The sequence below is a fragment of the Hyperolius riggenbachi genome, chromosome 1 (assembly GCF_040937935.1).
Source record: "Hyperolius riggenbachi isolate aHypRig1 chromosome 1, aHypRig1.pri, whole genome shotgun sequence".
Classification (NCBI taxonomy): domain Eukaryota; kingdom Metazoa; phylum Chordata; class Amphibia; order Anura; family Hyperoliidae; genus Hyperolius; species Hyperolius riggenbachi.
This window is the reverse complement of record NC_090646.1, coordinates 421327464-421352203: the sequence shown is the minus strand read 5'-3', so window position 1 is coordinate 421352203 and position 24740 is coordinate 421327464. Positions and strand designations below refer to the sequence as shown.

The 24740-nt window shown below is 40.0% G+C and overlaps 1 protein-coding gene across 2 annotated transcripts in view; it reads right to left on the bottom strand.

Annotated features, from left to right (window-relative positions):
• PCSK5 (proprotein convertase subtilisin/kexin type 5) overlaps positions 1-24740 on the bottom strand; it is a 639880-nt gene that overhangs the window by 98014 nt on the left and 517126 nt on the right. For both annotated transcript variants that reach the window (XM_068236619.1, XM_068236629.1), the window contains exon 21: positions 15452-15554. In XM_068236619.1, the coding sequence (XP_068092720.1) occupies positions 15452-15554 (103 nt within the window). The remainder of the gene's footprint in view (positions 1-15451; positions 15555-24740) is intronic.

The window sequence follows — 24740 nt, the reverse complement described above, 5'->3', positions numbered from 1 at the left end:
CACCTCCTGCATCATTCAATTTCTAACACCAACCTTCCCCTCATTCATTCCTAAGGGCCCATTCACACTTAAAGAGAAACCGTGACCAAGAATTGAACTTCATCCCAATCAAGAGCTGATACCCCCTTTTCCATGAGAAATCTATTCCTTTTCACAAACAGATCATCAGGGGGCTCTGTATGGCTAATATTGTGGTGAAACCCCTCCCACAAGAAACTCTGAGGACCATGGTACTCCTGGCAGTTTCCTGTCTGTGAGCCCTGTTGCATTGTGGGAAATAGCTGTTTACAGCTGTTTCCAACTGCCAAAACAGCAAGCAGCAGCACCTGCCAGCAGTAAAAATGTCACCATGTGATAAATGTCAGAATGTAAATCAGCGATTTAAAAGATTTTACAATGGGCAAACACTGACTAAATCATTTATACACAATTATTGTAAAAATGAAGCACTTTGTTTATTACATTATTTTCACAGGAGTTCGTCTTTAAGAAAGCAAAATGTTAGCACTGAGTGGGCGGGTGATTTTTCCGCGTTTAACATGGAAAAATCACTGGACAAATACGGGTTCATTGAGCGATCACGATCAGTGCTTTGTTAAGCATTGTATCGCGAGTGCTCCGCAATCGTGGCAAAATGCTGCAGGTAGCGCATTTAGCAATTGCTGCTAATTGCAAATCACCCATGATCGGCAGCAATCATGGCAGTGAGATCACTACCATAGGGCTAATATTGCGCTATCGATTTAAGAAGCACTAGCGTTTCGGCGATTGGTGGGAATCACCCGCTAATCGCCCTAGTGTAAATGGACCCTAACACTGACCTACCCCTTACTCATTCCTAACGCTAACCTTCCTCCTACTCATTCCTAACACTTTGGGCATCCAAATTGGTATTTTAAGACTGCTTTAGTGGCTCTGGCTCACAAAGTTCCTATTTCCTGGATGTACATGATGGCTGTTCTTCTAGTTCCTGCTTTCAGGTTTGTTTGTTTTTTGCTGGGTTTTCTTATTCTTCCATACAGAGGATCCATTACAGCTTTAAAGAGAATCTGTACTCTGAAATTCTTACAATAAAAAGCATACCATTCTATTCATTATGTGCTCCTGGTCCCCTCTGTGCTGTTTCTGCCATTCTCTGCTGCAAACCTGGCTTGTAATTGCCAGTTTTAGGCAGTGTTTACAAACAAACTAACCAGCTTCTAATAGGCTCAGCTAAGCAGAGTGTGTTAGTCACACAGAGCCTGCAGGGGGTGTGTACAGCTTCTAGCTAATCACAAGCAGCCCTGCACATTCCAGTCTGACTGCCTCAGCCTGACTGTGCCGACTATAGAGAGAAGATTAGATCATATAACAGAGATAACACAGCTACTGTGCAATTAGGAAAAGCTGCAGTAAGCCAGACCACATTAGAAAAGGCATAGGAACTTATAGCATAGAAGAAATAAAGATAAACAATTTGTTACAGAGTCTCTTTAACCAATGCTAATGTTCTTGAACATGTTAGCATAAGTCCTCCCTCTTTTGAGGTCCCTTCCAGTGTATAATGTGTTGATGCTTAGCAAAGACTCCCCATCTGACTGGCTAGACATTCCCCAATCACTATAACACAGAACTACACAGTGGCTTTCTTTGCAATTCTGATTGTTCAATAATTCTAGACAGTGATGACACAAGGTGATCATGAAAGGAAGAAAAAGTAGGTACATAGCTTAGCAGCATTATCTCACTTATATTCCTGATATATTGATGCATACAATATGTCAACAAACCACACACACACATATATATATATATATATATATATATATATATATACACACATATATATATATATATATGTTTACACCGACTTTAAAAGGGAACTATGTGGAATGTTTAGAGGTCTTGAAGCTTATACTTCTCATGAAAAGAAAAAATAAATAAATTGCATTGCAAACAAAATTATAAAACTACTATAAATATATTTTAATCTCACTTCTTGGCTCATATCTAGCAGGCAGCGTATATCTACACAAGTTGTGCTTACCAGAGTTATTCTTAAATCGTCAACCATTACTTTTCATAATCCTTCATATACGATGAACGAAGATTTTTTTTTTTTTTTTTATAAAAGGAGTAGAATTTTAGTACTAATATGTGTACAAGGGTGTATATTAATATTATAGTTTAATGCATTAACGGCCCAAGACTCGTATCATAGCTATATAAAGTTAATATAAATGCCAGTAATTAGCAGCCAGAACATTGAGTTCTCCGAACTTAAAATATGTTCCTGTTAAATACTATTGAGATTATAGCGAGCAAATAGTCTAGTGTAGACGCTCTCCCATTACCCGGGCAAACCTAGAAAAAAAAGACGGAGTTTAATATAAAGGAAAAGACTGTGAAATTGATTCTTCCTAGCTTACGGTAGCTACTGTTTTTTTGTGGTTGATCCTGTATTCCTAGCAGACTCTTGAAGAATTTCTGAAAAGGCCAGGCTCTATACAGGCTTATGCATTAACAGGGAAAATGTCTTGTAGGTAAAGTATGTTTGTTTGTTTTGTTCTCGCAGCAGCTGGGAAACCTGGACCCGGTGATTCTGTGGTTAGCAGCCAGCTTTGATCACATTGACTGGCACCTCTAGGTAAAGGCACGTGTCTGGAAGCTCGAACAAGGGGTCTAGCTCATGATTATGCTCTGTGATTGAATATGAGAGCAAGTAAATCCCAGCTAAGGAAGAGACACATTTTATACCAATTAATTAAAGATTCTCAGTGGTGCCATAATTAATTAACAGGCACGGCAGTCACAGTCTTTTAATGTATCCGCATAGATGTACATAGCTTTATGACCTTCCTTATTCCTGCATGTTGTCTCACACTTATACCTTACACTCCTTCTGCACAGTTCTGCATTGTATGGTGGTAATTTATTGTAAACAGTAATTATAAGAATTAAAGTGTACCCAAGGCGACATGTGACATGATGAGATAAACATGTGTATGTACGGTACAACACATATAAATAGCCAGGCTGTTTTACTTGCTTTATTTTGCTCCCTGTAGGAGTAATAATTTCTAGAGATGGAAGTGACAGCTTCTGTCTTGTCGGTATCTTGTTGGTAATATAGGAAACATCACTGATAAGCTAATTACAGTCATAAACGTTTTCTGGCAGAATACAACTTCTGAGCTCAGGGGAGAGAGATAAAAAGTTCAATAGCTCATCTATTTTAGATCTGGGACACCAAATAGGCTGCCACTGATCACAGGCAGTAAAACATTCAACCTACTTTGTAATTGTTCAAATATAAAAGAAATCAATGGGATACTTAAATAGTCATTTTTCAGGAGCAGGAGGACAAATATGATTGTTTATCTGATCGATTTATTTATCTCCCTCTTATTTTTGGAGCACTTTTATCAATATAAATGGAATGATTATAAATAATAATAAAAATTCTGCATGACAAAATTACATTGTAACACTGGTAGGAATTGGATCTTTTCTGGCACGGCATGACTGCGTGACTCTTTAAAGACATAGCACAACATGAAAATCTGCTCCTTTATCTACTAGAGTTTTTGAACCACATTTTGGGGTAATCCCCTTTCACACTGCAGTGATAAACACAGCATGGAAGTCATGTAACCACCATACATCTCCTTGTCCATCTTTGAATAAGGCAATATTCAACAAACAGGATCTCACACTGATCAGTTATGCCTCCCCCCCCCCCCCCCCCCCCGCAAAAAAAAAAGAATAATTTCTGCCATTTGCCCTCTGACAACCAGGAGAAAAATAAGTAGTGACTTGACCATAAAAATCCCACTGGCGCGATGCGGCAAATTGCCACACTGCTACCGCAGCCTAATGAGTCCCTATGGGGAAGTTCATACTTCCCATTTTGTGCCAAATCCAACGCTAGCGCGCATCACTTCCTGCTTGGCTGGTTGCCAGACAGGGAACACCGTGTAATAACGTGGTGTTCCCTGAAGGCTTGTTTTTGGCTTTGCATTGTGGCAGAAGCGATGCACCACAATGCTGACGCTGATTTGTAATGTGAAACCAGCCTCAATGAGCGGCGTGCGCACACCTGTATAAACGTCCAGATTGTTTTACTGCAGCTCAAACATGTATACGTGTCCAGATAGACTTGAGTGGCTGAAGGAACACTATAGCGAAAATGTGTAAAGCTAAAATATATGTGTATGCATGCAGATTCATTTCTTCTATGTTGAGACATGCAGTGTTGGGAAATGGACTGAAAAGAACTGCTAAAAAGAAAAACAACAGAAAAGCACGGACACAATAAAATGGATTTGTAAAAAACTGGCCCATTGATATCACACAGAGAGGCCTGCAGAATTCTGGTGAGTTACATAATAGTTTCACCCCAACCTTAGTTAAACATGGAGGAATGACCATCACTGAGTACAGCCTTCTTACCAGCAGGTACCATGAGCTGCTTCTCTGTGAAAAACCAATGAATGCTGCTGTTTTACAGGACAATATTGAAGAAATGCTTGTGAAATGATTAGCAGCTATTTTTTGTATACGAAAATGCTCCTGACCTTATTGCAAACACCACCAAGACGTGGATCAAGAAAAACAAGTCCATCAATACCATGCTTTGGTCTGGTCACAGTCTGGTTTAAAACTCTATAGAGAATATTTAGTTTCACATAAAATACAAAGTAAGCAGGAAACATTTGCCTCTACCGATAAACTGGCTGAAGTCATAAAAGCTGACTGAAGCAATATTGACTATTCTTTCTGTCAAAACAGTCTACATGTTTACCCACAAGACTTCAGTGTTAAAGGAAATCTAAGGAAAAAGTTACTTGCACTGAGTTATCTGTTTAATTTGTGTTAAAGGGCTGAATTTCATAAAACGAAATTTCTCTCAGTTTCTGGCTTGGTCAATTTTAGGTGTTATAGTCTAAAATATTGACAAGCCATTTTGTAACTGTTATTACTTTAACAAATCCCGCTCTAATTCAATCTGCAGCCAGTTATGACTCTCTAAAACTTACAATAAAATCAAACCATGGTTGCTGGCAAGCAAGACACAGCAACACTATTTTGAACTGAAGGACTTTACATCTATAATATATGTTCATGCCTCTGGTTCACTGTTTTCCCAGACATCTACAAAAAGACATCCCCTTTACTGTCACTGTGTTTTCCATCACAAACTTTCATTTACTGATATATGGCCTCTAAAATTCAATATCTAAAAGCATATGCTATATTTCACATTTTGCAAATATGAGATTGTGCACGACTGTAAACCTAGCTGCTTAAAACGGGCAAGTTGTGCATTCTGCAGTTCTCAAACACTGTAGCACAGTTTTACTTTTAATCTACATCCCCACTTTACACAGTCACTAACTGTCCCCCAGAGAGGCTCACATTCTAAAGGCTCATACACACCTACCAACAATCTGTCCAACCATCTTCCAAACGTTTCTGTTGGAAGATAAGCTGGGTGTGTGTACAACTGACAGACAACCAGATGACCAACTGATAACAGGTTGTTTGCCAAATTCAACCAGTCAGTTTGACCAACTATCAGACATGTTGGATTGTGTGTACAAGTCTTTTGAACAACTTTATTGTTTTTAAATGTGGATATGTTGTGAAGTTTGTCATTTAGCTTGCACGCATAATATTAAAGTGAGTTGGTTGTTTAGTTGGTTGGCGTTTGTGTACGTACTTGTCAGGTAAACAACTTGTTGCGTGGTTGGCTGTGCAGCAAGTTGGATGTGTGTATGAGCCTAAAGGTACCCATACATCTAGCAATGTATGGGCAGATTCGATCAGGAGACAAATCTCTCTCTAATCTAATCTGATTAGAGAGAGATCTGTTAGCTGCCCATACACCACAGGCCGATTCTGGATCAATTTCATACTGAAATCAATCCGGAATTGGCCTTGTGATGCCGCATCAGCTGTCTCGCCGCCCCGACGCTGTCCCTTAATGTGAAATGCCCCCTGGTGCCCCATGTAAAGTATACATTACCTGTCCGCAGCCTGCGCTTGTCCCCTGCTGGCTTCCGGGATTCCTTCTACATACACGCGCTCCCCACTTGATTTCCTAGTAAGGGCGTGCATGTGACGTCACACATGAACACCCTTACTAGGAAACCACTTGGAGTGTGCGTGTATACAGAACGGAGTGCGCCTGGAGCCAGCAGTGGGAAAGAGCAGGCTGTGGACAGGTAGTGTATAACTTACACTGGGTACCGGGGGGCATTTTTCATTAGGAGGAAAAGCACTGGGGGTTTCGTTGCGTTCGACGATCATCATAAAATTGCACGCCAGTCCCACTGCGCACCCGATCGGGTCAGCCCAACATCTTACAGCATGTGCGATCGAGAATGCAACCAATTTTCGTTATGAAAATGGTTGCATTGTTGTTCAGGCATGCACTTGTCAGCACCTATTTTCATCCAATCCAATTAAAATAATCGATTCAGATGATCGTTCGGACGCCATGTCGCCTGATGGATGGCCGGGCTTAATCCTTACCATAGCTATGTGTCCATTGTAGTCTTAGGCCAATTTAGGATTAAGCAAATTAACGTATATATGTATTCGGATGAGGAGAGCAACCGGTGTGCCCAGAGGAAACCCAGCAGACAAAGGTTTACCTTTACAATAGTGCTACAATTGTACTCCAGTAGACGTTTCATCAGGGTACTATAATATTTTACTGAGCACAGCTCCATTGTCCTCTTTAGAAAGAATGAGTAGACACGTTTTTAAATTTTGATCCAGCTGCAAACTGGCCCATTTTTGGTTAATGAACTTTAGCAGAATTGTTTCATATTAACTTTAAGGAGGCCCCCCCCCCAGGTAAAATGAGTCTACTAAGGGTACTTAACCCATTTCCACAAAGGGTTAACGTTAAATAAAATGATAACAACAAAAAAGTATTTTATTGTTCTGAATTAACTGTAAATACTAACCAGTTAATTAATCATCCCACGCCAATATCCTCAGAAGTAATGCCATGCTAATATCCTCTGGATGTTGATTGAGGATCCCCACCGCACATCCGCACACATGTCGATCACCACCACCACTTGCTATAGCCTCTGGGGCTCCCCAGTGGTACCTTAACAGACCAATGGGAATCCTCCCAACCATTGTGATCACTTGAAATCATGGGCATCCCATTGGTCAGTGTAATTACCAATGGGAAACCCTGGCAGCAAATTCACACTTCAGTTATGCAGTTAAGCTGTCCATGTGAATAGATCATTGGTCAAAGATTTGTCTTTAATAATGTGTGCATGGCTAGTTGAAAGGTAGGAATATAGTGCAGCATAGCTCCCAACTGTCTCTCTTTCGGAGGGACAGTCCCTCTTTGGGAGCCCTGTCCCTCTGTCCCTCTTTCCTCCTCATTTGTCCCTCTTCTATGTAAATATATATATTTCTCTACTAAAATGTGTTTGACTCTAAACTTTATTCCAATCCTTTAAATTGATATATTACTACGGTAAATTTAAAATATGAATATGAAGGAAAATGAACCAGGATAGAAAGGACCAGTGTGGTTTGAACAACATATTTTTCTTCTGAAATCTTTATGGTATGCATGACTAGGGGTGTGACGGGGCGTGTTCAGGGGTGTGGCAGGGTTGTGGCTTAAGTGTCCCTCTTTCTCATCTCAAAAAGTTGGGAGGTACAGGTAGAAAATGTTACATAATCTGACAACCATGTTCATGAAGTGTGAGCCTTTGTTATTATTATTTTTTTTTCCTATTGGTCAATATAACATATGTAATCCTGTTAAAGGGACATAATAAGTTACATTCTTCCCTAGACTCATGTATCATATTCTGTGCCCCCGAGTCGTGATACTGAGACTTTGTGATCTATGTATTGTTACCAGTGTAGCAAGTCTGAAGGCAGACTTTTAAATTGTACATCTAAAAGCAGACTGAGTACCTCTGTAAGCATTGTCATTGAATGAACTGTATATGTGTGATGGTGATGGAGTCAGAAGAACTTCTGCATGCTTAGAAGAGCACAAAGACCACCAGCATGCCCCGCACTGCTTTTTCAATGGCTTTGAGATAACAACGTCCTTTAGTCAATACACAGTTCATTGTTAAAGAGGAAGCCTTGTCCAGAGATCCCTCCAGTAGTACTGTGCCTGTCCAATGAGCCATGACATTTAGAGCAGAAAAAGGGCATGCTGGCGAAAAAGAGATCGAGAGTAATACAATGAAAAAGAATTGGCCTAATGAGCACACAGGAACTGGAGATGTGCTGGAGACAATAGAAACTGTCACCTGACCTTTTTCCTGTTTTTTTTTTTATATATTATGTTATTATACATTTTACTGGATGAATACATCCCAGTTTTTTTTTATTTTTCCTTATAACTAATTAAATTGATATACATGATCAGCTTTAATTGTGAACCTGTACAAGCATTGCTATCAATTAAGGTTCAGACAAAAGTGGCTTAAAATATTTACTGAAACGTTAAAGGGAAACTGAGATGAAAAGTAATGAAAAAAGTCTGGGGCTTCCTCCAGCCCCCTTTGGTCTGATTGCTCCGTCAATGCCATCCTCCGCCTCCTGGATCTTCCGTAAGGGCTCCTGATATGTTCAGCCAGTCGGCGTATGTGTGGCACAGTCACCCGTGCCCGCCCTGTCATGCTCACATTGCCAGAAGCTTTCTGTGCCTGCGTAGTACTACTGCGCAGGCACACAACTCCTCTGGCTGTGGGAGCGAGACAGGGGAGACCGCGCGGCCGCACTGCACATGCACCGACTAGCCCCCAATTGGCCAAAGATACCAGGAGCCTTTACGGAAGATTCAGGAGGCAGAGCATGGCGCCAAGGGAGTGATCAGGCCGGAGGGGGCTGGAAGCCCCAGGTATGTATGATTTTTTTTTCTTTTCATCTCAGGTACACTGTAATGCTTTAAAGTAAATATATCAATGTAGCAACATTCTCAGTGGCACAACTGAAATTCAACAGTTTGTCGACACAATGGTCCTGATGCAGGAAATGTTTCTTATCCCACCTTATCTGCATAATATCCTTCAGCACCCAGCAAGATGAGCAGATCTACACAATAAGATGGAGAAAGTAATATAAAACTTTAGCTGTTATTGGATAACTTAGTTTTAATACATTTGCTTGCTGTGGGCTGAATAGTTCCTATACAGATAAGGTGAAATGAGATTTGGCATGAAAACATAGAAACGTTTTATGCATCATGGCCCATGGCAATTACTTGAAATACTTTTTTCCCTCTGGATGATCTCTATGGTATGCAAGCAGGAACCAGCCTGTTCTGAGGTTCATTCCAGCTAATATATATTAGATCTGTTTTATTAAAGCATCTCCAGAGGACTCCAAGTATCTTCAGTGGGCTAATACATGAGCCAGTAAACCTAAGCTGGGTTCATTACAAATTGTCTGCTTCTGAGTGGTTAGAATCTGCCCACCTTACCTGAATCATATCAGATCATAGTAAGGGTTCCTGAGAAATGTTTGAATTAGTGAATGTGTCATTAAGGCTACATGCGTGCAGGAGAAGAGAAGAGTTTGAATTAAGTTTAGGACTATTAGGGTGGAAGGAGGAGAGTACAAAGGGGATTAGCTACCAGATTGAGTATAGTAAAGGGTTAGGGCCTATTTCTACTGGGTGCTATGCCATTTCCAAATTGGAAGTGGCGCCCATGATGCTGCGAACTGCAGTTTAATCACTGTAGCTGAATCATTCTTGGCTATAGGCATTTGGATGTGAGCTACGGGAAACTGCAACATGCTGTCTAGAACCGCACTATCATGTGATTCAGACCGCATGCTGGTGTCTGAATAAGCAATGTTTCCCTGTCTGGCTCGCACGTGGGGAACCACTGTGTATTTGTACTTAGTGGAAACTAGCCTTTAGGCTTAAGTCAAAGGAGCTGGGACATTCAGAATCTGCATATCATTGTGCTGATGCTGAAGTCATCTGTTGCTGAAATCAATGAGGCAGTATGAACACAAACACACACACACACACACACACACACACTCACACTCACACACACACTCACACTCTTACACACACACACACACACACACACACACACTCACACACACACTCACACTCTTACACACACACACACACACACACACACACGCACGCACGCACGCACGCACGCACGCACACACACACACACTTACACACACACGCACGCACGCACGCGCGCACACACACACACACACACACACCTGCTCCTGATCTACTGTAATTAATACTAATATAATGAGTTATCTTACAAGTTCAGCAATGTTGCTGTTCTGGCGTTTTCATCGCAAATGTGTCTCAGGTGGTAACATTTTTGTCACAGTGGATTGCAAAAGCAGGTGTTTTAAAGTCACAAAACTAACTTCACAAGTGCATTACTTTCCTACAGGAGTAGCAGTTTAATTTGTAAAGCCTCTCGCTATAGCACAATGTTTCATAAAATCTAAATCTGGCCTAATATCTAGTGATCTTGTAAAATTGATTGTTAGTTCAGGGATTTTAATGTGTGCTAATCCCCACTAGGCAATGTGCAGGATTCTGCTGTCTTCTTCATTCTTTCTATCTGTTATATGACATTCTGTGGCGCTGTAGTCATGTGGTCCATATAGCCATAGCATAGGTGGTCACATGACTGTGCTTTACTGCAGGGGGCATGTGTTCCAACTGGTGGATGGAAGAGAAAAGATGTTCGACATCAGAAGAAGAGGTAAATGGGAATCAGTAAACTGCTACATCACTTATTTTGAATTTTTTTCACTTATTTCTGAATTTTCCAAGCAAAATTTTATATGCAGTAAAAAATGTAATATGCATATCTAATACATGCATTTATTACAAAAGGTGCCTGAAGTGGAGCTTTAAAGTGTGACTGTGGCATCAGCTCCCCTCCTGCCGTGCCCCGATAGCCTACATGCTTACAAAGTGAAATAAGAGTTATATGGCTGAAAGAATGGGTCTGGTCATTAAGGGATTGTCGTCATTGTAGGGGTTTAAGCTACTCTGACAAGCTGTCGCTTTGAAATTTGGAGAGGGTAAAGGTGGATCTTCCCAGGAAAAAAGAAAATCATGCATCAAATATAATTGAATGTCTAAAGTTGTTCACTTTTTTGTCAGCTCAGAAGTTTAGAAGAAGAAATCTACAAAGTGTGACTTATTGAACATTTCACACAGAACCATGAACATCTGAAAGAGGAAGCATCCCTGCGTGCCACTTTTCCTGCAGCACTTAACTTTGTAATGGCTTCTGGTTCATAGTGACTGAATTGGGCTTAATTTATTTGCTTCCCCTGAGAAAAATAGTGGAGCAACTATATTAACATGTTAAAACCCAAACTATGCAAAACTTTCTCATTTCATATTAAGAAGGCGTGGAATCTCTGTCATGTTATTGCCTTTCTTATCCCAGTAGTAATAATAAGATTAACATTAATTACAGTTTCTCTTTTCTATTCTCTTTTTCTGAATTTTTCCCTTCTCTTTTTCTTTTCTCTCTTTTCTATTTCTTGTGTTACAAAAATTTGACTTTTTTTCTGAGAAGCTATCTGGTAATAGTTCCATTCTGGAGTTATCATCTCTATGGAGGGTTGTATGACTGGGGACTTAAGGTGTTCCCACAATCCCACAGTTTAGATTCCTGAAATGTTATATTTTTATGTTTGAAGCCCTGGACTTGCGCCCAGTGGGGGCTATATGTTGTGCTTTGGATATTTTTTTATATTTTACATGGCTTTCATACTGAGCATTTTGTACTGTATCATGCATTTGCTTCTCAATAAAAAATTTTAATAAAAAAACTCATTAATTACAGTTTCACCATACACCAATATGTTGGAGCTATTATATAAGTACAGTAAATAATAACAATTTCCCTATTCATTGATCATTGCCTGCTACTTGCTGCTGCGGACTGTTATCACCCAATTTAGGGTCCTCATTCACACCTCTATTGCTTAAAGCCCATACAGATGCTAGATAAATGTCACCACATGGGAATCAGGACCAGATCCCTCTGGCGACATCACTGGGCTGAGGCTGTACAGATAGCCTGCAAGCTAACAACAACAATGCTTTTTGTTGCAATGTGGGGGGTGCAGGGGGAATGGATTGGCATACATGGGACATCACATGGCAGGCGGGGTGAGTGGCCGAATTGATCCATCTGGCAGACTGCTGGCGGTTGTCGTTGGTTGATTTACACATGCCGGATAATCTGCAGAAGTGGTCGTTATCGGCCGCCTAAACCGACTTAAATCTAGTGTGTATGGGCCTTAACTTTTATTACCATACTTTCCCTTACACCCAACAGTTGTAATCTGAATAATCTGATTAATATTCTACATCTTCCCAGTCTTCCTCCCTACACGGAGGACCCTCTGGAATGTACACTCAGTAGGTAATATACAGGTCTACATCCATGTTAATTTCCAACTTTTCCCTTTCCTGGTGCTCACTGAGGCATGGCTAATGCTATATGATGCTGTGTCTCCAGTCTTTTCTGAGCACTGTTCCTTTAAGCCACTCACCTCCATGCCCTCCCTTTCTCTTTCTTCTTTTAAGAATTGCATTGTCCATGTCTCCTCACCCTTTCTAAATGGCAGTCATCGACCATCCTCCTGGACCAGCCTCTGCTTGTATAGACAACTTCTCAGCATGGCTCCTTTCCACTGCCATACCCTCTACTATCATTACTGGCAATATCAGCACCCCTATAGACACCAAAAGCTCTACTAACACTAAACGTCTTTTTCTCTCCTCCTCCTTTGACCCCACCTAGTGGTCCTCTACTTCCAGCTACAAAGATGCCCACATTCTGGACCTCATCTTTACTCAGCTCTGCCCCCATCTCAAGGTTTGGAAACATTATTTTCCACTTTGAGACCAAACCTTGTAACTCTCACAATCTGTTCTTCCCTGTCTCCACCTCCCCTGTACTGTGCTGCACATGTCTGTGTAGGAATGACCACAACCTTGGTCTCCACTTGCTTTCTGGTTTTCTGCATCCCCCTGTCCTCCTACAAATACCCTGAGGCAGCATCTAATCACTACTTCAATATAGTCTTTTTTTGTCTTGAATTGCCTGCCTGCCTGATCAATACCAACTGCCAACCCTGTATGATTGAACCCATCAAACAAGTGAATGGGTGTTTTATGGAGGCAAAAAACATCACTGCACTAGTGAAATAGTTTTACGACAGAGGACTACCTGCAGTACAATCAAGCCCTGCAAGAGCTCAGGAATGCCGTTTTCCACTTCGAGCAATCGTACTTCCCACAACCCCAAAGAACCTTTCAGCAGTGTTAGTTCCCTCATGTGCCCCCACCTCCCCCAACCCTACTAACTCTAGCATCCTCTTTTCAAACAGGCTTTACTGTGTTAACTGAATAGCAGCTTTCTATACTACTTTCAAAATTCCAACTCATTACCTGTGCTCTGGACTTTGTTTCCTCTCATCTTATCCATCCGCTCTCCTCTTAGTTCATTCCTGTTTTAAAAACTATTTTCAGATCTCTCTCTTTCATGGCATTTTCCTTTCCTCATCCAAACAGGTAATCATAACTCCATGAATATTTTTTAAGCCTTTGGCCCATTGAGCCCTCTGTTGCTGCTATGCTGTCTCACTTTTACCCTTTACGTCTAAACTGCTGGAACGACACATCTATTCAGAACTTTCTTATTTTTGCTCTACAAACTCCTTGTTTGGCCTCCTTCAGTCTGGTTTCCACTCCCCATTACTTCATTGAAACAGTCCTTACTAAAGTCACTACTGACTTCCTGGTAACAAAGTTCAAAAAGCCAGTTCTACATAATAAATTCATAAAATTTTCCAGTGCTTCTGACATCCTCAGTCTCATTTTTTGCTTCCCCTGACTCACTCATTACTAGGAAAAGGGTTTAGTGCATTTTTTGAATCCCACTTATGTGTCTGGATGTTGAAAGATAGTCAAGGTGATATAGAAGCCTTTAAATGCTTAGGGATGACTGCTTTAAGGACACCCAGGGTGGACATAAACTAATTAAATACACAATTGTATCTATCCTCCTTCTCCTAATAATAACTTTTTAAGATATTCCACAATTTTATTTTATATTTAAATCTACTTTTTGAAGTTTTTACTGTTTTATAGTTTTTGCTTAATGACACATTCGTTGATGTATGCCAGAGCTAAAATCTATGAACTATTGGCCCTTTTTATCTCTTCCCTGCTCTCAGAAGCCATTTTCTGTTAGGAAAGTGTTTTATAGTTGTAATTTCTTATCAGTGGGGGTCACACTGTAGTCTGACTCAGTCCTGACTTAGACAGGAACTGCCACTTACACACCTAAGGTTTAACTCTTTCAGGCAGAGAAAGAAAAAAAGGAGCACAGCATAGTTATTTGTGTGCTAGGCACTGTACATACACATGTTTATCTCATGTCATGTCCTTTAAGAATAATGTGTATGGGTTCTTAGCTAAATTGTGCAGAACATTTGCTGTATATGCAAATATCTGCCCAACTGGAAATGGAAATGGTTAAGGTCAAATCACAGCCATGAAATGCCAGCTGAATTTGCTGACAGCTACTGACTAAATGATAAGCAGTTCATCACTGTCATTTGCCCTTCACAATTTCCTTTTCCTGTAGGGCAGACATTTGTATATTAGGTTAACTTTCTGTGCAAATCTTCTGAGCAAAGGTTACCACAGCTCATACACCACAATTGTTGTGGGGTATTTGGCATGTAGAACACTATGTATGATAACTGACAATAAAACTATTTGTGATGCAAGTTCTCTGTATAAACATCACATGCAGTGCCGGGACAAAGGTCTCCAGCATCCAAAGCAGGAATTCCAGAGTGCGCCCCCCTGTTCTGCACACCTTCATGTACATGCTGCACACCTTCAGCTCGGCCACAAATGCATGCTGGTGCAGCTCGCAGGCAATGATGCAGGATGCCAGCGCCGCTGTCACCCTCCATTTTGAACTAACCTCCCCCGGGCTCCCCAACAGTTCCACTTTGCAGCCACCACATGTCCAGACCAGAAGCTCCGATCATAAGTAACTGTGTGCCCACCCACAAGCCGCACTTCCATCAGAGAGCAGTCACAGGCATGGCTGTAGCATCAGTGTTGCTTAGCAACTGTAGGAAGCAGGCCAAGCAACACTGACACTGCAGCCACCCCTGTCTTCTCTCTGATAGCAGCGCATCTTGTGGGCAGGGAACGCAGTCACTTATGATCGGAGCTCCCGCTCTGGTCAGGACACGTGGAGGCTGCAAACTGTCGGGGAGGCTGCGGGAGGTTAGTCTAGAGGGTAACGGGGCAAGGAGAGAGGAATGCGCTCTCATACCACTGTCCCCCGAGGCTGGCGCCTTTGCTGCCACGGCCCGGATCACATGCAACATTTGTTGGTAAGTTACAAGTTATTAAATGACTAACCTTGTAATAGAACAGCCAATACACTTATGTCTTCCAGGGCCAGTGCACTTAGAGCAAGATGCATCACAAGGTGTACAATGTCCAGTTATGTCAATGTATTCACCTGTAAAATATATATAAAAAATAAACATGTCAGGGCAAAAACTGTAAGAATTCTTCCAATGGGAAAATAAACAACAATAAACATTATTGGTAGAATGAAGATAGGTTATAACATCTGTCAGGATTTTATTGCTACCTATGATCCTCTCGGAAGACTCCCTCACTCCCTGAATTAACACTGATTGCAAGTAGCATGGGAATGCTCTCGTAAGGCCATATAGCTATTCATTTTGCAGCCCGATCGACCATCCAATTGAATATTTCATCGAATCAGATGAAAATCCAAATGACGATTCAATTGAATGTATCAATCGAGCATGCTGGAAAATCCCAGGCTGACGTATTTGTTTAGGTAGTAAAGGAGTGCAATATCACAATGACCAATGTCAGGCCTGGAACCCACTACAAAAAGCTATCGCTAATCGCAATCTCTAACGTTTTGTATGATCCGTTTGTATGCGATTTCATGAGCGTTTTCGGGAGCGATTTTAAAAAGTGTAATTAATTTCCCAGAGGTTGTGTAGCGATTAGCTATTGGCGTTTTTAATTCTGATTGGTCCTTTCAATTAATGTTCACTTTGTTACAGTGTTCAGTAATGTAAAAACGCTAGCAAAATCGCTCTGTGTAGGTTTTGACGAGCGATTATGCCAGCGTTTGTATACTTTACATTGCAGAAATACTAACGCTTTAAAAATGCTGCATGTCCTGCGTTTTGCGATTTGGTAATCGCAATCACTCCAGTGGAATTTGGCCCATCCATAAACATTAGCTGAGCATTTAGAGAAATCACCAGCGGTTTAAATCGCTCCTTGAACGCTCAGAAAATCGCCCTCACACACATGCCACATGCTATATGTGGTTATCACGCAGTGGCTGCATGTAATGGTGGTGCTCATGGGGAAGCAAAAGATGAGTCTGGGAGTAGCTGGACGGTGGCAGGAGCTGGAGCAGGTGAGATTTGAATGCAGTGGCACATTACTAATTGTGGCGTACAGGGACCAGGCGGTGGAGGTGGCAGAAAGGGTGTTAAGAGGCCAATTCCCAAGAGATTTCATGGTGAATTTCAAATTGACCTGTGGTTTATGGGCAGCCAACAGATCTCTCTGATCAGATTCAATCAGAGAGAGATCTGTCTCTTCATCGATTTGCGCATACGTTAATGCAGTAAAACACTGACAAAGTATAAAACCCCTCTTCATCCTTTCCAAAACAAAAAAAAATGTAAATATTGACACAGACGCACATAAAGAAAACCTCTAGTGAGATGAATATGGAGACTGCCATTGCCTTTTAAAATGCTAATTATATTTCTGTTGTAATGTTTCTATTTTTTTCCAGCCAAAACTCTATTTCTTTGCTCCTGACACACAATGAGTTTGTAGATCAGGTGTTCTGCCTCCTCTGGTTGAATGCTTGTTACTACTGTGTGAATCAAACAAGGATGAAGCCAAAAGATCAGCATGACAAGCTAGGCAACTTCATTTCTTAAAATAGAATAAAGATGCTGTTTTGCACTCAGCTCTCACCACAGGTTTCCTTTAATTTTGAAGCTAGCTGAAACAGAATGGCAACGCCAAACGATAAAATGTATGACATACGAATGGTGACAAGGGCAACAATAAATGACAAACAATAAGGTGAGCAGAGATGACAAATACACTGCAGAAAACACATTGGATTAAAAAGTCATACATACAATAAATGTTAGCTCTCAGCTACAACATGCAATTAGTTGATAATAATTCTACATCTTGAAAAAAAAGAAACAAAATCATAGCGCTCATTATCTGTGAATTCTACAGACAAGCTATGTTTTCCTATGAGGAGAAGTAATGCTGTTAATATGAGCAGAGGACGGAGGCGTTAAGACTTGAGACATGTTTGCATTATGGTTAGTTGTCTTTGGCAGTCAAGCTTTTCAAAATAATAAAGGTTATTTGTTATTAGAAAACCATAGTTATTGCATTTCTCTTACCGGGGATAGTTGATGGATGACCAGAGAGTCCACATAATTCATCGCCTATAACATGCTACCTGAAATGTTTATTGACTATAAAAGTAAATGTATTAAATATTACTAATATCATTTATATAGCATCGATGCATTATGCAGGTCTTTAAGTGAAATTGAACGTTGAATTACGAACTTGAGGCAGCCAGTCACAAAAACATTAGGGTGACACGACCGCAGCACATCTTCAGTTCCTTCACTACACTTCAGTCACATCTTCACCTCTAAAGAGCCATGCCAGGAATAATTCATGAGTTAGGGCCCTTTTACACTTAATGCGTTTTAATGCGTTTTAACTTTCCATAGCAGTGCATTGTGAAAACGCTTCCGTTTTTCAGCGTATAGTGAGAAAGGGGCCATAGGGAAACATGGACACTGGACTGCACATCAGTTCTCCTTTCAGTTATAACTGTAAAATGATCCTAATGATCCTTATAAGTGTAAAATGATCCTCAAAAGACATGATTTCAGCACACTTCCAAACACTTTACCACACTTCCAGTCACACCTTCTCTAAAGAGGCATACCATGAATAATTTATGAGCAGAACTCATGCACCAGCACACCTTCAGTCACTTTACCACACCTACAGTCACACCTTCATCTCTAGAAAGGCATGCCCTGAATAGTTAATGAGTAAAAGACATGTTCCCAGCACACCTCCAGTCACTTTACCAAACTTCCAGTCAAACCCTTATTGAGGCATGCCATTAATAATTTATGAGTAAAAGATGTACAGTTGAATTTGGAAGTTTACATAGGATGAATTAATTAAAGGGACACTTAAGCCTAGTAAAAAAAAAAAACATTTTTACTCATCCAGGGCTTCTACCACCCCCCTGCAGCTCCCTCTCGGATCCTTCTGTCCCCTACTACTACTATTCGCCAACAGGCCTGGCGACGCTTAGTCTTCTTCGCATTTCCGTCTACAATAGCGCTATTGCAGACAGGAATGCAAAGAAGGATACGCGTGGCCAGGCCTGTGCAGGGGCAGTGAGCCTGTCACCCGAAATCGAAAGTAGCTGGCGGCGAGGGACAGGAGGATCTAAGAGTGATGGCGAGGGCACGGGACGGCTGCAGGGGGCTGGTAAAAGGCCCAGGTGAGAATTTTTTTTTTACTAGGCTTAAGAATCCCTTCAAAAACCCTATACAGATTTTAAACTGACAAACTATGAATTTAAATTGAATCATATAATCCAAAAAGGAACTAACCAAGCCTTTACCCATAAGTATTGTATATGTTCAACCAATACATTTCATTCTAATAGTTTTTTCCATGTGGATGTCCCAACATCCTCAGACAAGTATAGAGGTAAATCTAGTGAAATAGCATTACTTTAAAGTTGATTCTATTGTTGTAGATTTAAATCTATGAATTAGGTCATTTGTGTACATAAAAAAATAGAGTTTCCTACAATCAGACATAATCACGTAGACAAATGAAAAACATAGAAACAAATGCACATTGCTTGCCACTTCATGGTATATACCCATATAATCCTTGGTGGGATCATATCCTCATTTAAAATGTTTTTATTGATTAAAAGGGGTTCTTTCGCAAATGAGGAAAAAAATAAAAAGTGGTTTATGCATAAACTATTAAACATCCTTCTAAAATAGTGTAAAAATTTTTTTTTAAAAATGAATGGTTTCATCAATACAACATGTAATGTAAATAGTGATGGATGACGGCTGGGAGGCTAGGCAACCAGAGGCCGTGCAGAGACTCGTTTGTGAAAAAGAGTCATAAGCTGCTGGGAGAATGAATCAGTCCCACCTACACCATATCATTCTTTGTCAGATTCGATTCAATTTGATTTGATTCATTGATTTGATTTGATTCAATCTGACATGTCCGATTCATGATTCGATTCAACTTGAATCAAATTGAATCGAATCATGAAGCGGACATGTCAGATTGACTCAAATCAATGAATCAAATCAAATTGAATCGAATCATATGGTGTAGATGGGACTGATTCATTCTCCCAGCAGCTTATGACTCTTTTTCACAAACGAGTCTCTGCACAGCCTCTGGTTGCCTAGCAACAATGTAAACACATATTCAGCAGCTCAGTGGAGCTCAGCCATTAGGGCTGTAACGGCGATTCCTGCTAGAAGTGGGTAATACCACTGAAAACTATGTAGGCAGGAGTTATGTTTATGAAAAGAAAGTAAAAAAACACCCCTAACAAATGGATTAGCCTCCCAGCCATCATCTGTCACTATTTACATTACATGTTGTATTGATGAAACCATTCATATTAAAAAAAAAACTTTTTACACTATTTTAGAAGGATGTTTAATAGTTTATGCATAAACCACTTTTTTTTTTTCCTCATTCGCAGAAGAACCCCTTTAAAGAGTACTGATCAATCCTGCTTCTGAGAGTATTTTCAATCTGGGGCCTTTTTCTCCTGATGAAGTGAACAAAACTTGCTGTGATTCATGAAACACGATGACTCTTTTTAGCTCCGTTTTTGTAATCAATTGTAAAAAAACCTGTTGTATTAGGGACTTCTTCTTCTAGCCAAGTTAGTAGGAGGCGGGACATACAATATACACATCTTCCTCACTAGAAGAAAGTACCCTTTATTATTCCCTAATCCCTATACAGTATTGTTGGTGAAGAAATATGTACACATCTATGGTTATTTAAGACATCTACTTTATGCTGGGTAAAAAAAATGTTTTACAGCCAGATTAATTTACTTTTCAATGATAATAATTGACTATTATTTGATATGAATACCATTTAAAAATTTTATTTAAACATAAGCAACAGAACTTGAATGAAGGTGAATCCAGAAGCAAATTTGATTCTAAGGCAGCAAACTTGTGTGACAGTCAGTGCTATTTACATATGGAGATCATTGAATTAACAGAGCGGGCAGTTATGTAAGGTAAACACCCTAGATGGCACTCTGTTCAGGACCATCTCAGGCAAGAACCTTGTAGGTGTACAGGCGTTTGAGTCCATTGGCAAATGTGGTACGCACTCACACATTTACACATTCACTATTGCAAAAAATACACTATTTAGAAAGTCATTTTGCAGTGCTTATTCACTGCCAGCTTCTTTGGGGAATTTGGATTTAGTGAAATAGTAGGCCATGTCACTACAAAAGATATTTTGGAAGTATGTTATGCCAGCTGACCGTCAGAGTTCTTCCCCTATAATTTACACACTAATGGTATACCAATAAATACGCCCCTTCTGTGTGTTTCTGAGTGTTCCATGCAGTACACAATGTGATGCCATGAACAGGGCCACCATCAGAATAAAAAAAATATTGACCTTTCATGGACACTCATTAAGGTACAATTTGGGGGCTCTAACCCAGTTCTGGAGTACTACCTCACCCTACTGATAGCAACACTAGGCATGGGTCACATGACAGTTAACAGGCAGTGCCCTAAGCAAACACATCAGAATTACCTTGTGTTAGATCTTCTGCCTGCACTAAGCCACCCCACCAAAGATGCAAGGGATATCAACAAGGGAAGCTCAAACTTCTGCCCATACTGGACTATTGGCTGGCCTGAGTCTGTCTGACCTATTCACCTGATTCCTCATTATGTGCATTCACTCTCTGTAACATTGACTAGTGCCTTTGCAGATACCAGTGGATATTTGCTAGAAAACACTGGTGAATCACTGGTGGTCAACAAACCAGCCTGGATTCTCCTAAAATTTAGAAATAAAGTCCACATATAAGTGTAAAGTTTGTAAGTTTAAAGTTAAGTTTTTCTTTGTGTGCTATGTCTGGCTGTACTGACAGGGCCAACTATTTTCTCTATTCCAGCTGGGCTACAAATAGGATCACTCAGAAACATTCCAGCTCTTAGCTTTCATGTGAAGCTAATATTTCTAACAAAAAGTGGAGATTTGAAAAATACAGTTAACTGTTTCAAGTTACTTGAATCTCCTTTTTGTGTTGAATGCCAGTCATAAATGCATGTCTACACCAAATACACTTACAGAAATATAGAAGTTAATATTACATTTGTAAAGTTACTCTAGCATCAGATATAAGCATTGACTTATAATAGGAATTTAAACATTCTTGTCCTGGCCTAATAACTTGTCTTGGATCAGTAACTGGTTCTTATAGGTCTCAGCATGATCATTCCCCTGCTAATATCTAAGGTAAAAGTTACCCTGTAGAAGCAAATGTTTAGATTAAAGCTACATACACACTCTGGATTTTTTTTGTCTGAAACAACTGTACATGATTGTTTCCTTTTTTGAAAAAAAAAATCTAGCACAGGTGTCCTCCAGTGCTGGTGGCATTTGACCAAGCCAGGAGGATCATGGCTAATGTTATTGCTGTGCCTGCAGCACAGCAACCTTGACTTCCTTCCCTTCTTCTACCCATAGATCAGAACAGATTGCTCAGCAGAGAGTAGTGCGCCTGTACAACAATCATCACTTAAAACATTCAGGAATGATATGCATGCAGCTTTGAAGGGTATATCAAGTAAAAAAAAATTGTCCAGTTTAACTTACTTAGGGCTTCTTCTAGTCTCCTGTAGCTGTTCTGGTCCCTAGCCATCATTCTGCACTGCTCCATTCGTCAATCGCGCTCCTATTGTTAGGAGAATTTACAGCATGCGCAGCTGAAATCTCAATTTTACATACTGTGCAAGCGCAAAATACTCATGGCCACGGAAGTGCATTCGAGGCGGCGTGCAGCTTTGTATGGGCACAGCTGCTGTAGGAAGCAGTGTGGAAGGACATCAGGGGACCAAATCAAACTGCAAGGGGCTAGAATAAGCCCCAGGTAAGTTAAACAAGACAAACAAGATCTGTGGCAATGCATCAGGGCTGCTGTACACTTCTCAGTAGAGATTACCCGATTACCACTTCAGTAGAGATCCATATAGCATGCTTACCTAGCTTTAACCTAGCGGTATCTACCTTTCTATAGATAAAGTGTGTAGGGGGGGGGGGGGGTAGGAGCAGGAGGTGTGTTGCAGCAAGGGAATACAATGGTAATCAGCATAAGAAATTGCTATTCCTGCAAGCATAGTCTGCAGTACAAGGTGTGTGACACCCATAAAGCTGTCACCCAATCCGATCATAAATTTTGGGAGGGAAACGTCTGTCTGTATAACATATGTTAAAATACAGTATATTAGCAAAGTCAGTACAGCAGTCTGCTGCTGGGAATATTAACTCTGCAGCTAAAGAGATGCTAATTGCTTTATCTTGCTGTTATTTTCCTGCTTTCGCCTTACTGTAACTGCATGAAAACAGTAATTACATCAGCTGAGGAATGAAAAGCAAACAATTGGTTTTTTGAAAACAATGATGCCAAAAAGTAAAGTCTGACTTAGGAAAAAATAAGCCATTCTGTATAATCATTTGTAATCAGGCATTTGAACAGCAGAGCTGGAAAAACATTTAGCCAATAAGCATAATTCAGGTAAATCTATTGTTCGTGTTTATCACCAAAATATCGTCTCATTTTACTGATCAAATCATTTACGGCATAATGGGATTCAGCCTGCCACTGAGGTGGGAACATCAAGTATTTCATTTTTGAGCCATAATAAAAAAACACAAAATCAATGTCATTAAATCATGTTCAGTATATGTAACGATTAGCAACCTTTGTGGGATTAGTATGTGTTTTACTGCTTTTCTTATCAGAAAGACACAGGGCTGGCAAATTGCAATTGATCGCTCCTAAATGAAGCTGAACCTGGACCTGTGCACAGGACTAGGCAGACAAAGGAGAGTTTGACCTAGCTATAATCAAATCTATAGTATAGTGTGTCACATAAATTATTTTCATTTAATATTTCCATGTCCCTTGCAGTGCTTTTCCTTCCTTTCCTCTGTAAGAGTGTTATAGACTCCTGATATACTTGATGGCATTATTTATGGCTGACAGGTCAATCAAATGCCCAGCTAAAGATCAGCGAATGTTTTATTGCAAAGGAAATGGGACAGATATAGACTTTATTACACCATTAAATAAAACCTACTGATAATATATCTACTAATAATTAGGTATTAAGTAGAACCATTCTAAAAAACAAAGTGTTTTTATAGCAGTGCTATCAGTATATTCCAGTACTAATTGAACTTTTTATCATTATATATTACTATGCTTCACTGGAGTTATTTACTGTACTATAGCGATTAGCGATAAAGCCCATCAGCTTGACAAATTTCATAAGTTATAATGGGGTGCAGTAAGTTGTATTTTAAACTAAAACACAGAGCAGAGCTAGTGATCCTTTGAACTTTTCTGCAGTAAAACCTTAAACAAGAAACAGTGAGATACAGGTTGGGATAAGTGCTTCAGAAAACAGCACTGTAGCCCACACAAGTTGGGTCGGAGAGCTCAGAGAGATTCTTTTGCATAGATAACAACCAAAGTTTCTTTACTCTTCCTGCACTGTAAACAATATGCTCATATCAGTGCTACTAATGTTTTATTTCTTAGCTGTACTACACATACAAATCTTTATATCATAAGTTTATTTTCCCTTCAGATTCTCTTTAACACAGTTTATTTCATAGACCCCAATGTGAGGTTGGTGCTAATGGATGCAACAGGATTCCCTATCGCATATCCATTAGCGCCAACCTCATATTGTGACATTTGATTTTCAGGCAGTATATGGGGATTGCAGTTGGAGAGGCGCTCTGATCTTTTGGATAATAAATATCGGAGGTGTAACTGTTGAATAATGTATAGTTTTTATGTTTCAGTATTTTATTTACATCTGTATATATGCATATTTAATATCTTATTGCATGTGGTGAGCGCTTTAAACTTTTCTTGCTCTGATGAAATTCAGACTTCCTAGCAAAGAAAAGTATGTTATTTCTTACTTTATTTTTTATTGTTGTTAAAATTATTACACCTTTTACATTTTATAATTCCCCCTAGCTTGAGACACTGACATGGCAGATACCTAGGGGGTCGGTGGTTGTAGTTATATCCCTAGCTATTTGAGATTTTTCTTTATTTTGGGAAAGCCATAAAAGATAATTGGTGCAGATAGTTGGCTTGCAGTAATCATGAGATAACTGTCCATGTGCTCGGATCCAGCAATACAATTGCTCAGATTGAGTGGTAACAAAAAAAGAATAGCTTACATATGGCTCATAACAAGCACAGCCTTACAGGCAAGGGGCATAAATAGGCCACAGTGTG